Raw genomic sequence first — 20624 nt, forward strand, 5'->3', positions numbered from 1 at the left:
AAGAGAAGTGAACCAAATCAGCCTTTTGGATTTGTGGTATCTAGCTTTAATTTTCATCATGTTTCTTCCTGCTTTTTCTTGGAGTGACATTTGCCACTACTCCTTTTCCTACCGCAAAATGAAGTAAAATTCAGATGGAGAGGCTTAAAAAAGTTGTAAATCCATTGGGTCTCTTTGGAAGAATCTTAATACAGATTATTTATTTACTTACTTATTTAAGACAGAGTGTGTGCGTGCACCTGTGATGGGGGGAGGGACAGAGGGAGAGGAAAAGAGAAGATCCCAAGCAGGCTTCATGCTCAGTAGAGCCCAGGTGGGGCTTGATCTCATGACCCTGAGATCATGACCTGATCAAGAGTCAGATACTTAATTGATTGAGTCACCCAGGTGCTCCATTCAGAGTATTAAAATTACTACTAGTAATAGCATATTTTTCATCTTTATTCTTTGTTGTGCTCCACTAGAGATAAACAGAATGTAAACATTTTCATCATTGGTATCTTCATTGTTTAAGATTCTTTAACAGAGGGATCCCTGGGTGGCACAGTGGTTTGGCGCCTGCCTTTGGCCCAGGGCGTGATCCTGGAGACCCGGGATCGAGTCCCGCGTCGGGCTCCCGGTGCATGGAGCCTTCTTCTCCCTCTGCCTGTGTCTCTGCCTCTCTCTCTCTCTCTATCTGTGTGTGACTATCATAAATAAATGAAAATTAAAAAAAAAAAAGATTCTTTAACAGACATTTGCTAAGAACTTGCCATCACTTAAGTGCACTTGCATGCATTTGTGCCACACAGAATATGATGAATTTAACAAATTAAGATGAAAATTGCTTACAAAGCCTTAGTAGTTGATGCAATACCCCTATCCCCCTTCCTCACTTCTCTGTTCCCATGACCAGGGTTTTCCATCCATCTGGGGGCAGGGGGCGGGGTTTCAGGCTCCCCACCCAGCAGGAGCAGGCCCTGGAGTGCCAGCCTTGCATCCAGAATGTCCTCTGGGGAATCTTTCACATACAGGGTTAGCCCATTTGCTAAATTGCAAAATGAAACCGCTCAAGGTAAGGACCTTTCCTCTCAAGACAAGGGTACTCAACCAGCCAGTCAGCTAACGACTATTTGCTGAGTCTATGAAGTGCAAGTACTATGCTGGGTTATAAAGTGGATTCAAAAGGAGTATGATGGCCCTTGACTCCAGCCAAGCAGTCAAGATAGGATCTGGAAAAAGGTGCCATTTAAAAAAAAATTTTTTTTAAGATTTTATTTATTTATCCATGAGAAACACAGAGAGGAATAGAGAGAGAGAGGCAGAGAGAGAAGCAGGCCCCATGCAGGGGAGCCCGACAAGGGACTCAATCCTGGGTCTCCAGGATCACGCCCTGGGCCAAAGGTGGCGCTAAACCACTGAGCTACCCTGGCTGCCCTCAGGTGCCATTTTGAGGCAAAGCATGATTAGGAGCCAAGTGTGGCTCAAATCAGCGTGGGAGTGGTGGAGGCAAATGGAGCAGGCTTCCAGGAAGAAACTAAACACAGGGACTTTCCTAGGAGCACGTCATATTTGTCAGCAGCATGATATTTTCTCTCTTACTGTCATTTTTTAAAAATATATTTATTTATTTATTCATGAGAGAGAGGCAGAGACATAGGCAGAGAGTAGCAGGCTCCTCACAGGGAGCCCGATATGAGACTCGATCCCCAGACCCAGGATCACACCCTGAGCCAAAGACAGACACCCAGCTGCTGAGCCACCCAGACATCCCCTCTCTTACTGTCATTAAGCTGGAAGGACTCTGGATGCTTCTCTGACTGTATGTGTTTCAACTGAAGTCCACATGTTGAGCCTCTGTGGACCCAGGCCTAGGAAGTTTAAGGGAAACAGTTTGTGGTGATCACTGGGGAAATAAAAACCAGCACTGGAGAAGCACTGAGAAATTAGTGAGTGGAAGGCAAAGAGACCACAGGTAGAGAAAGCTGGTTATGCTCCATGGAAATTATATGTGGGAATACTTAGTGCTGGGTGGGAGGCTGTTGACTAGCAGTCTGCTGTGGATCTAGTGCCAGACCTAGGGGTCTTGATGGAAATCCACAGAGGAATGGAGCTCCTGAGGCAGCGGCGGGAAGAGGATAGATCTTGAGCTGGGTGTGGGAACCTAGACAAACAGAAGGAAAAGGAAGCCATTGGCCCTTGTGTATGTGCTGTGGGAGGTCTGAGCAGATGGCTCTGACTGCAGGTGTTTCTTACCCCTGGGTGGAATCTATAACAGTTTTCTCACAGATTGGGAAGCTGTATTTGCAGAGACCTAGGGTGAGAGTGTGTCATCACTGTTAATGTCAAAGTGTAATTTCCACAAATTACAAATATAATTCCCATAAAGATAGAAAATGAACATGTCAAAGTTTTATTTGACCATCAGTGGTGGAAACCAGTGAGATGGTAAACTGATTCAAAGAGTATTTGAGGAACCGGGTATTTACAGGCTTAAAAAACAATGTTAGATTAAGATTGCTAGGTTATATGTAAAACTGGGTAATGTCCTACAGAGTGATAAAACCAGATTAAGGTTTTCCTGCCATTCAGAAATCTAGAAGTTAACATATAACCTCACAGTGTCTGCACTCTAATCAGAAAGTAAATAGTAAAGTCAAACACAAGGATATTCTCCTAGAGAATGAGATAATCCCTGGGAGAAGTTGTTCAACAATGCTGCTATATGACCTTGAGAAGATATGCCACCCAACTGCCTGAGTTCCAAGTTGTGGATAATTTTGACATTAAAAAAAAATACCTGGGAGTTAAAGATCTGAGATTGAATTCCAGTGCCTTCACTTACCAGCTGTGTAATGTGGGTCAGGTAATTATGTATGATTTACCTGGATTTACTTGCTGTGAATTGGGAGGAACAAGTGAGATAACTTTTGTAAAATGCCTGGTACATGAGAGGTACTCAATCAATCTTAGTTCTTCTCTTTACCTTTCCCTTTTTTCCCCCTAAGATTTTATTCATTTATTCATTTTAGAAAGAGAGTGAGAGAGCATGTGAATGGGGGAGGAGGCAGAGGCCGACGGGGGGGGGGGGAGAATTTCAAGCAGACTCCTCAATGGATGCAGAGCCTGGGGCCAGGCTCGATCCCATGACCCTGAGATCACAATTGCACCTGAAACCAAGAGACAGACACTCAACTGACTGAGCCACCAGGTACCCTGCCTTTCCTCTTTTCAAATGAAAAAAATTTCACCTTTTGTCTGGCCTTCAGAGATGAAGTTCTCTCTCTATCTCTCCCTCCTTCCATCCCTCTCTTTCTCATCTCTAGTTTATTAGAATAATATCCTAGAACTCTGGTGCATTTTCTCCGTTCCTAATGGTGGTATTCTTTTCAACTTTCATTTTCACCTAAATGGAAAAAAAAAAGACTTTTCATATTCTTTTTTTAATTAAAAATTTCCCTAGCCTCTATCTTGAGATGTAATGAATATTTAGCATTGTGTCAGTTTGATGTGTACAATGTAATGATTTGATATATGTACATATTGTAATATGAGTCCCATAATAAGGTTAGCTAACACATCCATCACTTCACATAGTTACACTTTTCTCTGTGTGTGGTGAGAGCTTTTCAGATCTACTCTCTCAGCAACTTCCAGATATACAAGGCAATATTGTCAACTGTGGTCACCATGTTGTACGGCATGCTTATTTAGAGAATTCTCTGCATATGACAAAATGGAGGATGTTACTTAAGTGAAGATGATTTCTTATTTGATTATTTGATATACTTTAGTTTTTTATTTTCTGAGGAAGTAGTTCTTGCTTAAGAATAAAAGCCTTGGGACGCCTTGGTGGCTCAGCAGTTGAGCATCTGCCTTTGGCTCAGATCCCTGGGGTTCTGGGATCAAGACCCAGATGCCCAGTAGCCTTCCTAGGGTATGATCTTTACATTCCCCTTACTTGGTAAAGGTCAGCCCAGGTAGGGTTAATGGTGGCGCCAGAGGGACTGTGAGTTGATGTCTTGTATAGGAAGTGGATGATCACAGCCAGATTGGGGTTCCTGGAGAGCAGATTTTACTCCCTTATCCACAGCCTCTTTCAAGATAACCTGCATGCTGGCATGTGAGACATTGTGCTGTGATTCAAAATGACAAAATCTGGGATGCCTGGGTGGCTCAGCAGTTGAGCATCTGCCTTTGGCCCAGGGCATGATCCCAGAGTCCCGGTATCGAGTCCCACATCAGGCTTCCTGCAGGGAGCCTGCTTCTCCCTCTGCCCATGTCTCTGCCTCTCTCTCTGTGTCTCTCATGAGTAAATAAATAAAATCTTTAAAAATAACAGCAACAAAAAAAATGACAAAATCTGTGATACCAACAGCCTCAGCAGAGTTTTGATTTGGAAAAAAAGTCAATTTGTAATTTTTTTTTTTTAAGATCGATTTATTTGAGAGAGGGAGAGGATGTGTGAGCATGCATGGAGGTGGGGCAGAGGCAGAGGCAGAGGCAGAGGGAGAGGGAGAGAGAGTCTTAAGCTGATCACGGAGCCCGACACGGGGCTTGATCTTATAACCATGAGATCATGACCTGAGCAGAAACCAAGAGTCAGATGCTTAACTGACGAAGCCATCCCGGTACCTCTAATTGGTCATTTTTAATAGAGGCCAGAGAAGCATCTTTTTACTTTTGGCCTAGGTACTTTTGCTTTAGGACTAGCTCATTTCTCTTCTACTAGTTGGTTTATGAACTTCTACTTTTGCTGCAGGAGAGTGCAATTAAGATTTATTTTATTTTATTATTATTATTTTTAAATATTTTATTTATTTATTCATGAGAGACACACACAGAGAGGCAGAGACATAGGCAGAGGGAGAAGCAGGCTCCATGCAGGGAGCCCAATGTGGGACTTGATCTCGGGCCTTCAGGATCACACCCTGGGCTGAAGGCAGCGCTAAACTGCTGAGCCACCGGGGCTGCCCTGCAATTAAGATTTAATTGCCCTTGGGGATCCCTGGGTGGCTCAGCAGTTTAGTGCCTGCCTTCAGCCCAGGGTGTGATCCTGGAGTCCCGGGATTGAGTCCCACATCAGAGTCCCTGCATGGAGCCTGCTTCTCCCTCTGCCTGTGTCTCTGCTTCTCTCTCTCTCTCTGTGTCTCTCATGAATAAATAAATAAAATCTTAAAAAAATAATTGAATTGCCCTTGACTCTACCTGCCTCCCAATGTAGTAGGTTAATGGGTTAGAGATCCCAAAGTCTGAACTTCTAGCACTTCTTATAGTGTTGTTTCTTCTTACAATTTATGCATTTCCCCCCTTTCCTGCCTAAATATAGAGCTTGATGTAGTCTAAACATTGTTCAGTATCAATGGTCATATGAAAGAAAAGTTCTGTAGCCCTCTTTCCTCATTTCTGTATTATAGCTATAAATGATGTGATATAATCAGTGTCTTGACAGCCTCAGCTCAATTTGCTCATTCATTAGGCAACACATATTTATTGAGCAACTATTGTGCCAAGCCTTAGTGATTTTTCTGTAGGTATGATAAATAAGAACCTGCCCTGATGGAGACAGACTGTAACCAAGTAAGTAAACAAGATGATTATAGATTATAAATTTTATAAATGAAATAAATCAGATGATGAGAAACTATAGATTTCTATTCTTAGTAATTTTATTTTATTTTATTTTTTTATTTAAAGATTTTATTTATTTATTCATGAGAGACACTCACAGAGAGAGGCAGAGACACAGGCAGAGGGAGAAGCAGGCTCCGTGCTGGGAGCCCGATGTGGGACTCGATCCTGGGACTCCAGGATCGCGCCCTGGGCCAAAGGCAGGTGCTGAACCGCTGCGCCACCCAGGGATCTCCCTTCTTAGTAATTTTATTTTTTTAATTTTTATTTTATTTTATTATTTTTTTAAATTTTTATTTATTTATGATAGTCACACACAGAGAGAGAGAGAGAGAGAGGCAGAGACATAGGCAGAGGGAGAAGCAAGCTTCTTGCACCGGGAGCCCGACATGGGATTCAATCCCGGGTCTCCAGGATCGCGCCCTGGGCCAAAGGCAGGTGCTGAACGGCTGCGCCACCCAGGGATCTCCCTTCTTAGTAATTTTAATTGAGGTTATTAGAGATAGTCTCTTTCTGAGCTGGAAATGGAAGGATGAGAATAAGTCAGCCATGCATTAGAAGAGTTGAGCAAAAAAGCATTCTAGGAAGGAGGGAATGATGAAGAGAGGTGTGAGATGAGTTTGGCTTGTTCAAGGAACAGAAAGACAGACATGCACATCCAATGGAGTGAGCTAGGGTACAGGTGGATGGAGAGGTGGTCAGAGGGTGGTAGAGCTGGTTAGTGCTCTGTAGATCATGGGAAGGAACTCGGGTTTATTGTAAGTGCAATGAAAAAATTGTAAAAAGGTCTAGGGCAGTGGAATGGCACAGACTTATGGAAAGAAGGGAAAGAAAAGAATACAGCTGTTGTGTGAAGACTCAGATGGAGGGTGTCAAGTGTAGGAGTGGGGGAAACCAGTGAGGTCCTTGTGCTTGGGTATGGTGGTGGTGGCACATGTAGAGAGAAAGATGCTTTGAAAATTGGACTAAGTTATGATGAGTCTGAAATATATGAATGAGGAGCATGGATTTGAGTTTTGCAGTTATGGGGGAGCTTTGTGTGTATGTAAGTTTGGGCATGGATGTGTATTTGTGAATGTGTGTGTATGACTGTGAGTTTATGAGTGTGTGTTAGTATGCATCAGTGTGAGGTGCCTGTGTAGAGTGCACACATATGAGTGCGTGTGTGTGCACACACTTGGGTTTTTTTCCTGTTATTTCTTTTAAACGGGCAGACCAGTGGGATGAAGGAAAGGCATGACTTATATGGGACTATTTAACTGGGGGAAAGTTGGTGGCAGGAAGACTAGCTAGGAAGTTAGTGGAGCTGGATGTGAAATGAAGTCCCAAAGAATGCTTGGCCAGGGAGCAAGAGAAGACTAAATTGGGCAAATCCAGTTGTTTTATTCTGTATATGGATGAATGAGACTGAGGAGTGAAAGATAATTCCATTAAAGAATCACACTTTTCAAATTAGCCCAGTGTGATTGCTAGATTTATCAGTCTTAATTATTAAAAAAAATAAACCACTAAAATTCATTTGCTTGATTTCTCAGGAAGGCAGTCCATTAGTAAGAGTTTAGTGAATCTACTACACCCAGACTGTCCCATAACCCTTACCCCCGCACATATGTATACACACTCATTTTCTCTACATCTGGAGTTCTTAATTCTTGAGAAACTCATTGTATTTTTTTGTTTCCCTCTAGGACATCTTTGAAGATGCATTGGAAACCATCTCTATGTAAGTAGTAACATAAAAAGTATATAGTAAAGAAAAATGATTCTTTTATATGAAATGTGTAAATATTTCATTCTTACTTTTTGAGAGTTGTGAATACTGCCAGAAAGAAATCACTTTTCTATAATTCAAGAATTAGGCCGTGATGATGCTTAAGCAAAGGATGTATCTAAAGTTACTAGCAAATATATTTTTGAGTATTATTTCTTACAACCTTAATTAAACTAAAATAAAAGAAGAAATGTTTTCCAACAAATTTAATTTTGTTTATACCTAACCCTATTACATCTTGTTTATGTGTTTTTACATGAGTAATCTCATATTGCAGAATTTTGCTTTTGTTTAATTTTATTAACAAGCATTTCCTGTAAGTCTACATAGTTTTTTTAAATTTATTTTTTATTGGTGTTCAATTTGCCAACATATAGCATAACACCCAGTGCTCATCCCATCAAGTGCCCCCCTCAGTGCCCGTCACCCAATCACCCCCACCCCCACCCACCTCTCTTTCTACCACTCCTTGTTCGTTTCCCAGAGTTAGGAGTCTCTCATGTTCTGTCTCCCTTTCTGATATTTCCCACTCACATTTTCTCCTTTCCCCTTTATTCCCTTTCACTATTTTTTATATTCCCCAAATGAATGAAACCATATAATGTTTGTCCTTCTCCGATTGACTTATTTCACTCAGCATAATACCCTCCAGTTCCATCCACATCGAGGCAAATGGTGGGTATTTGTTGTTTCTAATGGCTGAGTAATATTCCATTGTATACATAGACCACATCTTCTTTATCCATTCATCTTTCAGTGGACACTGAGGCTCCTTCCACAGTTTGGCTATTGTGGACATTGCTGCTATAAACATCGGGGTGCAGGTGTCCAGCGTTTCACTGCATCTGTATCTTTGGGGTAAATCCCCAGCAGTTCAATTGCTGGGTCGTAGGGCAGATCTATTTTTAACTCTTTGAGGAACCTCCACACAGTTTTCCAGAGTGGCTGTACCAGTTCACATTCCCACCAACACTACAAGAGTGTTCCCCTTTCTCCACATCCTTTCCAACATTTGTGGTTTCCTGCCTCTACATAGTTTTTGTACTGATTTTACATGCTATCCTATTAGATCAAGTGGAACACCACAATTATCCATTTCTCCTTTATTAAACATTTAGGTTGTTAACCAGTTTACTGTTAACCAGTTACCTTGAAACTAAGTAATGAGTATTTTCATGTATATAGATTTGTCATATTTTTTAATTAACTCCAAAGATTAATTTCACAGGTGTAGGATTACTGGATTAAAAAGGATGGAGATTTTTATTGCTCTTTTTAAAAGAGAAATGATATATTTCTCTTTTAAAAAAAGATTATTTATTTGAGAGAGAGAGAGAGAGAGAGAGAGAGAGAATTAGTGGGAGGGACAGAGAGAGAGAGGGAGAGAGAATCTGAAGCAGCCTCTGCACTTTCTGAATTAGCTTGGGTCATAACAAAGTTCCACAGACTGAATAGCTTAAACAATAGAAATTTATTTTCTCATAGAGCCAAAAGCTAGATGTCTGAAATCAGGGTGCCAGCATGGACAGGTTCTGGTGAGAGCACTGTTCCTGGTTTATAGATGGCTGCCTTCTCTTAGGTCTTCACATGACAGACAGATAGACCAACAGACAGACGGGGCCTCTTCTTACAGAGGCCCAGATCCAGTCATGGGAGTCCCACTCTCAGGACTTAATCTAAACCTAATTATCTCCCAGGGGCCTCATTTCCAAGCACCATCACAGAGGAGGTTAGGGCTACCACACATGAATTCTCAGGTACACAATTCAGTCCATAGCACTTTCAAAAGAGTTTTATCAGTTTATGTGGTTACTAATCCCATGTAAGTAAGTGGCATGTAAGTGAAATAAAGCATAGTATCATTAGGTACTATTTTTTTTTTTTAATTTACTTATTCATGAGAGACACACAGAGAGAGGCAGAGACATAGGCAGAGGGAGAAGCAGGCTTCCCATGAGGAGCCCGATTTGGGACTCAATCCCCGGACTCTGAGGCCCCAGGATCATGACCTGAGCCGAGCCACCCAGGTGCCCCTACCACTGAGCCACCCAGGTGCCCCTGCCACTAGGTACTATTTGACGGGTTTTGCTACTCAAATAATAATTAATTGCTTAAGTTTAAAAATTTTTTCTTTAGTACCATTGTTTACCACATTGTCCTTTTATATAAATTCTAGTCTTCTTTTACATGCTTAACTTCTACTCACTGTTTCTCTTACATACTTGCAAACTTTAAAACAGTTATACAGTGTAATCTTTTGTTTGCTTCAGCTATTTTCCCTAATCATTGTTTTTCTTCATGTTAGTTATACTTTTTTTGTGTTGTCTAGAAGTTTTAATGTTTATATTGTTCAATGTTTGTTTTTGTAATTTAAAGAGAAAAAGAACTTAATTGTGACTAAGACAAAAAAATAAGCTCTTCATTTTGGAAAAGTTTTAGATTTATAGGATTATTGCAAAGATAGTGCAGAGAGTATTTGGAAATGGACTTGAATTAGTTGTAAATGGATATTGCAAATGCTAGGGCAACCCCTAAAAAAGGGGGGAAAAATATAACTGATAATGTAAAATAGAGAAAATGAAATCATATAAAATACTCAATTAAAATCAGAAGGCAGAAGGAGAGTAGAAGAGAAAAATAGGAACAAAGAACAAAGGCAACAAATAGAAAACAGTAATAAATATGGTATATATTAATCCAACTATATATTAATAATCACTGAGTATCAGCAGTCTATATGTACCAATTAAAAGACAGAGATTGTCAGCATGGATCAAAAAAAAAAATGAGGGATCCCTGGGTGGCGCAGCGGTTTGGCGCCTGCCTTTGGCCCAGGGCGCGATCCTGGAGACCCGGGATCGAATCCCACATCGGTCTCCTGGTGCATGGAGCCTGCTTCTCCCTCTGCCTGTGTCTCTGCCTCTCTTTCTCTCTCTGTGACTATCATAAAAAAAAAAAAAAAAAAATTTCTTAAAAAAAAAAAAAAGACCTAACCATATGTTGTCCATAAGAAACTCACTTTAAATATAAAGACATATAGATTAAAAGTAAATGGATGGAGAAAAATATACCATGCTAACTCTAATCAAAAGAAAGCAGGAGTAGCTATATTAATTTCAGGGAGAACAAACTTCAAAGTGAGGAAAGTTATCAGCGATAAAGAAGGAAAGTTATCATTAAATAACGATAGAAGGATCAATTCTCCAGGACGACATAGCAGTTCTTAATGTGTATGTGTCTAATGAGTGCATCAGAGTACAAGGCAAAAACTAATAGATGACTCTGTTATCATACTTGATGGCTTCAACGCACTTCTCAGAAATGAACAGATCCATTTGTCAGAAAATCAGTAAGGGCACAGTTGAACTCAAAACAAAAACCAACCAAACATAAAACCCCTGAACTTAACTCAACTGGATTTAATTTAGATCCCTATCTCCTACCAACCCTGAAATTGCTAGTCTGCTATTACACCACCATTTGCTGTCTGTGAAGTAAGGAAAATTTATAATGCCCCCTTTATCAAGTAATAAATTCATTAAAGTTAATGGTGCTCTGTTTTTGGGCTTTCTGTTTGTTCCTTTCATCTGTATGTCTGTTTGCATAAAAATTACTCTTTGGTCAACTGTTTTAGGTGTTTCAATGTTAGTATGACTGGTTCTTAGAAGAACAGTATCCAACAGTGACTCCTGTGATGGTGATACTTTAGATTCCCTCCTATCAGACACATTTTGTATACTTTTAAAATGTGGAATGATGGAAGCCTTGTATGTCTTGGCCTTTTTTATTCTACTGTCAAGTATGTTATAATTTTTCTCATTCTTAAAACAATAATTTTTTTAACACTACCTCACTTGCTAAATATCTAACATTTTATTTTCCATTAATTGCCTCTTTCAGCCTCTCTTCAGCTGTATATATCTGCCAGCATTTTCTTCTTTTAATTTTTATTTCCCTGTCCTGCTCAGGTTAGCAAACCCAAAGGTTTAACCCATTCTAAAATTTATCTTGCTCTTTTAGATTTCTGGTTTGCATTATTTCTTGTGTCCCTCAAGACTATCTCTTAAACAGTTTTTTGTTTCCTTTTCAGTGTTGCCAAAGTGTCTCTGGTATATGTTCTTATATGTCGCAACACATTATAGTAACTATATCACCAGATAAGTTATAGTGATATATCACCTAAGAGAGAACCTCACCTCTTTGAAATAGAGTTCAAAGCCAGAATAGGTGGCCAAAGTAGATATCAGAGTTCATGCTCTAAAACTTTTGCCCTTTACCTGCAGGAGTGGCTTCCATCCAGAGTGTGTCTACGATTAGTTTTGACCGGATTCTAATAAACTTTGCTTTTTGGCCTAATTTTGCTGGAGTTCTGGAAGGTATGGTGAGGGGGTAGCTTTAGAGGTCAGGTCCAAAAATGGCAGTGAAAGAAGAAGGTAATTGTGACATACAGTCATGGCATTCCAAAGCACAGCCACATGGTGTACACAATCTAGATGCTCCTTTCTGGAGAGACCAGCCTATGGATTTGACAGGCTAACTTGAGCTTCAGTTCCATTGCACCATTTACTGGCTAGGAGGCCTGGGACTAATTTCTCCAAGTCGCAGCTTCTTCATCCTTGCATAAATTTATTGGGAAGTTAGAATGAAATTTAATTTAAATGTGGTAATGGGACTAAAGCACATAGTAGGTGCTCTGTAAATATTGGTTACCTTCCTATTCCCCCCATCCCCCAAACCTTGATTGCTCTTCAGTCTCCCATGAGAAAATCATGTTCATAATTCTGTCTCTGAGACTTTGGAAAAAGGTTAAATGATATCTAATATATTTTATTTAAGAAAGTAGAAACTTGTGTCACATATGTTAAGGAAATTTTAGAATAACCAGAAATGTTTTAAGATGATATTTTGAAAGTTAATAGGATACACTTCATTCACAGGGAAACCTCATTTGGATGGTTCCTTTTATTTCTTCAACACAGAGTGTGGTGTTTCTATACTTTAGTCTCCTATGTTTACTGACCCTTTTTGAAATTAAAAATATTGCAGAGGTAATCCAATATTCAATCTTTTTCTTTTAACAAATTGTTTTCCCTGTGATTACAAATACATTTAGTTGTAAACAATTATTGAATTATTTTTCTGTGTGAACTTTTAGTTTATCCTTATTTCAGCTTGTCAGTATTTTTCTCTTGTTTCCTCTTAAATCTGTGATGCCGTGACATTCCTTTCATGACCGGTTAGTGCTAAGCTCAGTAGAGCTCTTTTTCCTTATGCTGATTGAACCACGCATTTTGGTTTAATGTTTCTAGTGCTGGTAGGGATGTTTCAACTTCTCTGCTGCAAGAGATGGTCCCCATGCCAACCTGATGATTAATTAATTGCTGTGAATATTTCTGCCTGAATTTCTAATGAAAAGATGAAAAGCTAACAGATGAGGGAGGCCCTGAATTGTTTCCACAAAAAACTATTTCCCATTCTCCTTTTCTGCTTAATGGATTTACCACTGCAGACATATTTCCTACTTCTGAATCTTTGTGGTAACAACTGTGTTATTTTAACTGACTATTTTTGGGAAGTTGCTAGGTTTGCAAACTGCTAGATCATATGGACATCTCTACCATTTAGAACTGAAGGGGAAAAAAGATACTTTTTCTTTTTTCTTTTTTTAAAGATTTTATTTATTTATTCATGGGAGACACACACACAGAGAGAGAGAGAGAGAGAGAGAGACAGAGACACAGGCAGAGGGAGAAGCAGGCTCCATGCAAGGAGCCCGATGTGGGACTCGATCCTGGATTTCCAGGATCACACCCTAGGCTGCAGGCGGCGCTAAACCGCTGTTCCACCGGGGCTGCCCAAGATACTTTTTCTTTAATTGTTAGTGGCACATTGAACAGGTCCTTTTTCAAAATTAAAATCTTTGGGGCACCTGGGTGGCTCAGTGGTTGAGCATCTATCTTTGGCTCAGGGTGTGATCCTGGGGTCCTGGGATCAAGTCCCGCATCAGGCTCCCCTCAGGGGGCCCACTTCTCCCTCTGCCTATGTCTCTGCCCCTCTCTCTGTGTCTCTCATGAATGAATGAATGAATGAAAAAATAAATAAATAAAATCTTTAAAAAGAATTAAAATTGTTTGAGAACTTTCCTGCTCAGTATGAGGAGATGACCTTAGGGAGGGACGGTAAATTAGACCCCTGCTATGATCTATAGAAATTTGACAGAGGACTAGTAGTGCCTTAGAGACTTACTTCCTGATTTAACAAGTTCCTTGCTGGCATGGACTTCTTGGTTCTGTGATGACCGGTATCCTTCTTTGCACAACTACCATCTCTGACAGTATAGTGGTGTGTATAAAAAGAGTCTGTAAGGGATGCCTGGGTGGCTCAGCGGTTAAGTATATTCTTTTGGCTCAGGGTGTGATTCTGGGTTCCTGGGATCAAGTCACATCGGGTTCCCTGCATGGAGCCTGCTACTCCCTCTGCCTGTGTCTCTACCTCTCTCTCGGTGTCTCTCATGAATAAATAAATAAATAATCTTTTAAAAAGTCTGTTTATAAATTCACTGTGATATGACACACAAAGAATAAATGAAATGTTTCAGGGGTTCCAAACAAGAGCTAGGAGATAGGAGCCTGGCACTGGTTTTGGGTTTTGAGGTATATGGGAATGACCTGAGACATCTGTGGACGCCAGTGAAGATAGGTCACAGAGGATCCCTGGCCTCTGTTGAGTGGAGAGCTTGGATTAACCACTTGGAATCATTGTGACTTAGTAGTTTTGTTTCGTTCTTTCTTTCTTTCTTTCTTTCTTTCTTTCTTTCTTTCTTTCTTTCTTTCTTTTTAAGATTTTATTTATTTATTTGGGAGAGAGGGAGAGCGAGTATGAGAGAGGCAGAGAGAGAGAATCTTCATGCAGACTCCTCACTGAGTGTGGAGCCTGACTTGGGGCTCAATCCCAGGACCCATGCAATCATGACCTGGGCCAAAACCAAGAGCTGGACCCTCAACTGGCTGAGCCACCTAGGCACCCCAGTGGCTTGGTAGTGTTTTTGATTAATCTCTTTCTCGTAAAAACCATAGGGGGCAATGGAACAAAAATCTAATTAACTAGAGGGCCCTGGTTGGGTACTAGTTAATTAGGATTTTCTTTTTTATTCAAAGACTGTTAGAACAGATGCAGGTTTAGTATGTTGTCAGCAATGATCTCTTATATTCCATTGCATCTTATTAAGTTTTTGAATTTATCCTTACCTAGAAATGTGTATGTGTTGAGTCGAGTCCTGAGGCAGTATGAATGCAGTGGGGGATGAATGTGTTTATGTGCAAAAACTACTGTGAATTTATCTTTGCTTCTAGAAATTGAAATGGGTAGACATTTTAAACCAAGTGATAAGAAGCTTATGATGGAAATAAAAATATTTTGTAGCCTAGCATTTCTTATGGGCTTTTTCCTTCTTTACACCTTCTTTTGAACTATAAATTGTAGATTACAATGAGATAAAGTTTTTAAGGCCATTTTGTTTTTCTTATTAGTAGACTAATTATAATCAACTAGTTTGCCCTCTTTTAAGGTTATTTAGGGTGAAAGTCAGTGAATGCTAGTTGGAAAACATCTAGTTAATGTTTCTCTTCATAGAGGTTAAATCATAAATAGTAACTCCAGGCAGATTTGGATTTACTTTCATTTTTCTCTGATTTTGTTTGTCCCAACTCTCCCCTCCTAGGTGATACAATTATTGCCCAAATCTAGAGAGGAACTCCTCCCCCACCCCACCTGCCTTTTCTCAACCAGGTTGACAATTATTTTATTAGATCTAACATGGCATTTATGTTTTTTAAGTTAAACAATTTTTTTTTTTTTGAGAGAGAGAGAGATCATGAGCTGGGGGAGGGGAGAAAGGGAGAGGGAGAGAGAGAACCTTAAGCAGGCTCCGTGCTCGGTACAGAGACCTATTCAGGGCTCTATCACAACACTCTGAGATCATGACCTGAGGGGGAGGGGCGAGATGGCGGAGGAGCAGGGTCCCCAAGTCACCTGTCCTCAACAAATTACCTAGAAAACCATCCAATCATCCTGAAAATCTACGAATTCGGCCTGAGATTTAAAGAGAGACCAGCTGGAATGCTACAGTGAGAAGAGTTCGCGCTTCTATCAAGGTAGGAAGACGGGGAAAAAGAAATAAAGACACAAAAGGCCTCCAAGGGGGAGGGGCCCCGCGAGGAGCCGGGCTGAGGCCGGGGCGAGTGTCCCCAGGGCAGGAGAGCCCCGTCCCGGAGGAGCAGGAGCTGGACCAACCTTTCCGGGCAGAAAGGCCTCGCAGGGAGTTACAGCAGGACCCAGGAGGGCGGGGATGCCCTCGGGCTCCCTGGGACACTAACAGGCACCTGTGCACCCAGGAGAGTGCCCCATACCTCGAGGCCGAGCTCCCTAAAAGACTGCAACGCGCATGGCTGGACCGGGAGCAGCTCGGAGGGGCTCGGGCGGCGGCGGTTCCGGCAGAGGAAGAGGCTCAGTGTGGAGGCGGCTGCGGGGCGGGAGCGCGAATCCAACAGCGCAGGCCCCGGAGCACAGGGCGCAGGGACACAGCGCAGGATCCGGCCTCCCCCGGGACAGGCAGAGGCCGGGAGGGCCCCGGACAGCAAGGACGCTCCTGCCCCGAGCTGAGCAGATCAGCGGCCCCGCCCAGGAGCCTCGAGTCCCTGCAGACGGAGAGCCCCGGAGTTCCTGCGGGGGCTGAATCCAGGGCTCCAGAGCTGGCCCCGCCACTGCGGTTGTTCCTCCTGGGGCCTCAGGGGGTGAACAACCCCCACTGAGCCCTGCACCAGGCAGGGGCAGAGCAGCTCCCCCAAGTGCTAACACCTGAGAATCAGCACAACAGGCCCCTCTCCCAGAAGACCAGCTAGAGGGACCAGTTCCAAGGGAAGTCAAGGGACTTAAAGTACACAGAATCAGAAGATACTCCCCCATGTTTTTTTTTTTTTTTTTTTTGCTTTTTGATTTCTGTTTGCTTCCCCCACCCTTTTTTTCCCTTTCTTTTTCTTTCTCTTTTTCCTCTTTTTTTCTTTTTTTCTTCCTTTTTTCTTTTTTCTTTTTCTCTTTTCTTTCCTTATTTCTGTCTCTTTTTCTCCTTTTCCCAATACAACTTGGTTTTGGCCATTCTGCACTGAGCAAAATGACTAGAAGGAAAACCTCACCTCAAAAGAAAGAATCAGAAACAGTCCTCTCTCCCACAGAGTTACAAAATCGGGATTACAATTCAATGTCAGAAAGCCAATGCAGAAGCACTATTATATAGCTACTGGTGGCTCTAGAAAAAAGCATAAAGGACTCAAGAGACTTCATGACTGCAGAATTTAGATCCAATCAGGCAGAAATTAAAAATCAATTGAATGAGATGCAATCCAAACTAGAAGTCCTAACGACGAGGGTGAACGAGGTGGAAGAACGACTGAGTGACATAGAAGATAAGTTGATGGCAAAGAGGGAAACTGAGGAAAAAAGAGACAAACAATTAAAAGACCATGAGGATAGATTAAGGGAAATAAACGACAGCCTAAGGAAGAAAAACCTACGTTTAATTGGGGTTCCTAAGGGCGCCGAAAGGAACGGAGGGCCAGAATATGTATTTGAACAAATCCTAGCTGAAAACTTTCCTAATCTGGGAAGGGAAACAGGCATTCAGATCCAGGAAATAGAGAGATCCCCCCCTAAAATCAATAAAAACCGTTCAACACCTCAACATCTAATAGTGAAGCTTGCAAATTCCAAAGATAAAGAGAAGATCCTTAAAGCAGCAAGCGACAAGAAATCCCTGACTTTTATGGGGAGGAGTATTAGGGTAACAGCAGAAGTCTCCACAGAGACTTGGCAGGCCGGAAAGGGCTGGCAGGATATATTCAGGGTCCTAAATGAGAACAACATGCAACCTAGAATACTTTATCCAGCAAGGCTCTCATTCAGAATGGAAGGAGAGATAAAGAGCTTCCAAGACAGACAGGAACTGAAAGAATATGTGACCTCCAAACCACCTCTGCAAGAAATTTTAAGGGGGACTCTTAAAATTCCCCTTTAAGAAGAAGTTCAGTGGAACAATCCACAAAAACAAGGATTGAATAGATATCATGATGACACTAAACTCATATCTGTCAATAGTAACTCTGAACGTGAATGGGCTTAATGACCCCATCAAAAGGCACAGGGTTTCAGACTGGATAAAAAAGCAGGACCCATCTATTTGCTGTCTACAAGAGACTCGCTTTAGACAGAAGGACACCTACAGCCTGAAAATAAAAGGTTGGAGAACCATTTACCATTCAAATGGTCCTCAAAAGAAAGCAGGGGTAGCCATCCTCATATCAGATAAACTAAAATTTACCCCGAAGACTGTAGTGAGAGATGAAGAGGGACACTATATCATACTTAAAGGATCTATCCAACAAGAGGACTTAAGAATCCTCAATATATATGCCCCGAATGTGGGAGCTCCCAAATATTTAAATCAATTAATAACCAAAGTGAAGAAATACTTAGATAATAATAAATACACTTATACTTGGTGACTTCAATGTAGCTCTTTCTACCCTCGATAGGTCTTCTAAGCACAACATCTCCAAAGAAACGAGAGCTTTAAATGATACACTGGACCAGATGGATTTCACAGGTATCTACAGAACTTTACATCCAAACTCAACGGAATACACATTCTTCTCAAGTGCACATGGAACTTTCTCCAGAATAGACCACATACTGGGTCACAAATCGGGTCTGAACCGATACCAAAAGATTGGGATAGTCCCCTGTATATTCTCCGACCATAATGCCTTGAAATTAGAACTCAATCACAACAAGAAGTTTGGAAGGACCACAAACACGTGGAGGTTAAGGACCATCCTGCTAAAAGATGAAAAGGTCAACCAGGAAATTAAGGAAGAATTAAAAAGATTCATGGAAACTAATGAGAATGAAGATACAACCGTTCAAAATCTTTGGGATGCAGCAAAAGCAGTCCTGAGGGGGAAATACATCGCAATACAAGCATCCATTCAAAAACTGGAAAGAACTCAAATTCAAAAGCTCACCTTACACATAAAGGAACTAGAGAAAAAGCAACAAATAGACCCCACCCCCAGCAGAAGAAGACAGTTAATTAAAATTCGAGCAGAACTAAATGATATCGAGACCAAAAGAACTGTGGAACAGATCAACAGAACCAGGAGTTGGTTCTTTGAAAGAATTAATAAGATAGATAAACCATTAGCCAACCTTATTAAAAAGAAGAGAGAGAAGACTCAAATTAATAAAATCATGAATGAGAAAGGAGAGATCACTACCAACACCAAGGAAATACAAACGATTTTAAAAACATATTATGAACAGCTGTACGCCAATAAATTATGCAATCTAGAAGAAATGGACGCATTCCTGGAAAGCCACAAACTACCAAAACTGAAGCAGGAAGAAATAGAAAACCTGAACAGGCCAATAACCAGGGAGGAAATTGAAGCAGTCATCAAAAACCTCCCAAGACACAAGAGTCCAGGGCCAGATGGCTTCCCAGGGGAATTCTATCAAATGTTTAAAGAAGAAATCATACCTATTCTACTAAAGCTGTTTGGAAAGATAGAAAGAGATGGAGTACTTCCAAATTCGTTCTATGAGGCCAGCATCACCTTAATTCCGAAACCAGACAAAGACCCCACCAAAAAGGAGAATTACAGACCAATATCCCTGATGAACATGGATGCAAAAATTCTCAACAAGATACTAGCTAATAGGATCCAACAACACATTGAGATCATGACCTGAGCTGAAATCAAGAGTTGGACGCTTAACCAACTGAGCCACCCAGGTGCCCCTGTGATGGCATTTACATCATTATCTTATAGACCACTGAGGAAAAAAACACAAGAATTTCATAGGAGACCTTGCATAAGGGAATGAAAAATAAAACTGTCATGCAGGACATGGGAAGGAAACTTGTGTATTTCAGTCTTGGTACTAGGTAGGGAGGGGGAAAAAAACCTCTCATGAGATTCTCTGCCCTGATCATTTCTTTTTAAACAGCCCTATTACAATGCTGACTTATATCCCAAACAATTCCCATTTCAAGTGTACAATTCAATTAAGTGCAGTATATTTACAGAATTATACAGCCATCACTATAATTCTAAGGCATTTTATATAACCTGAAATAGACAACTTGTGCCCCTTTACTGTCACTCCCCATTCCTGTCCCTACCTCTAGGCAATCACTAATTTCTGTCTCTAGATTTGTTTCTATAGACATTTCATATAAATAGAATCACACAATATGTGTTCTTGTGTGTTTGGCTTCTGCAATTCATCCATTTTGTACCATGTATGAGTACTTCATTCTTTTTTATGGCTGAATACTATTCAAATGTATGCATACCACATTTTCTTTATCCATTCACCAGTTGATGGACATTCAGATTGTTTCCAGTTTCCAGTTTCCATTAAGTAATAACTGAGTACAAGTCTTTTGTGGACATATGTTTGCAATTTTCTGGCATACATACCTAGGAACGCAATTGATGGGTCCTATGTTTACCTTTTTAACACTCTTAAGAATTTGAATAACAAACTGGTTTGCAGTCTGAATATTAGTTATCAGAGTGGCCCAAATAACTCCAAGCAGGTAATTTAATTTTAAGTGGGTCAGATTGGTGGTGCCCTTAGGTAGTTGGCAGAAGCAAATGTAGATCCTCTCCTTAAGAATTTTGAACTAGGCCGGGGATCCCTGGGTGGCGCAGCGGTTTGGTGCCTGCATTTGGCCCGGGGCGCAATCCTGGAGACCGGGGATCGAATCCCACATCGGGCTCCCGGTGCATGGAGCCTGCTTCTCCCTCTGCCTGTGTCTCTGCCTCTCTCTCTCTCTCTCTCTGTGACTATCATAAATAAATAAATAAAAATTTTTAAAAAAGTGTTTAAAAAAAAAGAATTTTGAACTAGGCCAAAGTTGCTGTCAGTTTTTTAAAAGATATTATTTATTTATTTATTTGAGAAAGGGAGAGAGAGAGAAGAGGGAAGGAGCAGGGGGAAGGGCAGAGGGAGAGGGAGAAGCAGACTCCCTGCTAAGCAGGGACCTTCCCTCACCCTGCTCCCCCTGCGATGTGGGCTTGATCCCCAGACTCCAGGATCATGACCTGAACGAAAGGCAGACATTAACCTACTGAGCCACCCAGGCACCCCAGTTGCTGTCAATTTGAAGATGTATCCTGGTTTC

At 41.1% G+C, this 20624-nt stretch overlaps 1 protein-coding gene across 3 annotated transcripts in view; it reads left to right on the top strand.

The window, feature by feature from the left end:
• TTC39B (tetratricopeptide repeat domain 39B) overlaps positions 1 to 20624 on the top strand; it is a 146903-nt gene that overhangs the window by 42174 nt on the left and 84105 nt on the right. For all 3 annotated transcript variants that reach the window (XM_041761387.1, XM_041761385.1, XM_041761386.1), the window contains exon 2: positions 7299 to 7333. In XM_041761387.1, the coding sequence (XP_041617321.1) occupies positions 7332 to 7333 (2 nt within the window). In that variant the 5' untranslated portion in view covers positions 7299 to 7331. The remainder of the gene's footprint in view (positions 1 to 7298; positions 7334 to 20624) is intronic.

This window comes from Vulpes lagopus, chromosome 7 (assembly GCF_018345385.1).
Source record: "Vulpes lagopus strain Blue_001 chromosome 7, ASM1834538v1, whole genome shotgun sequence".
Classification (NCBI taxonomy): Eukaryota; Metazoa; Chordata; class Mammalia; order Carnivora; family Canidae; genus Vulpes; species Vulpes lagopus.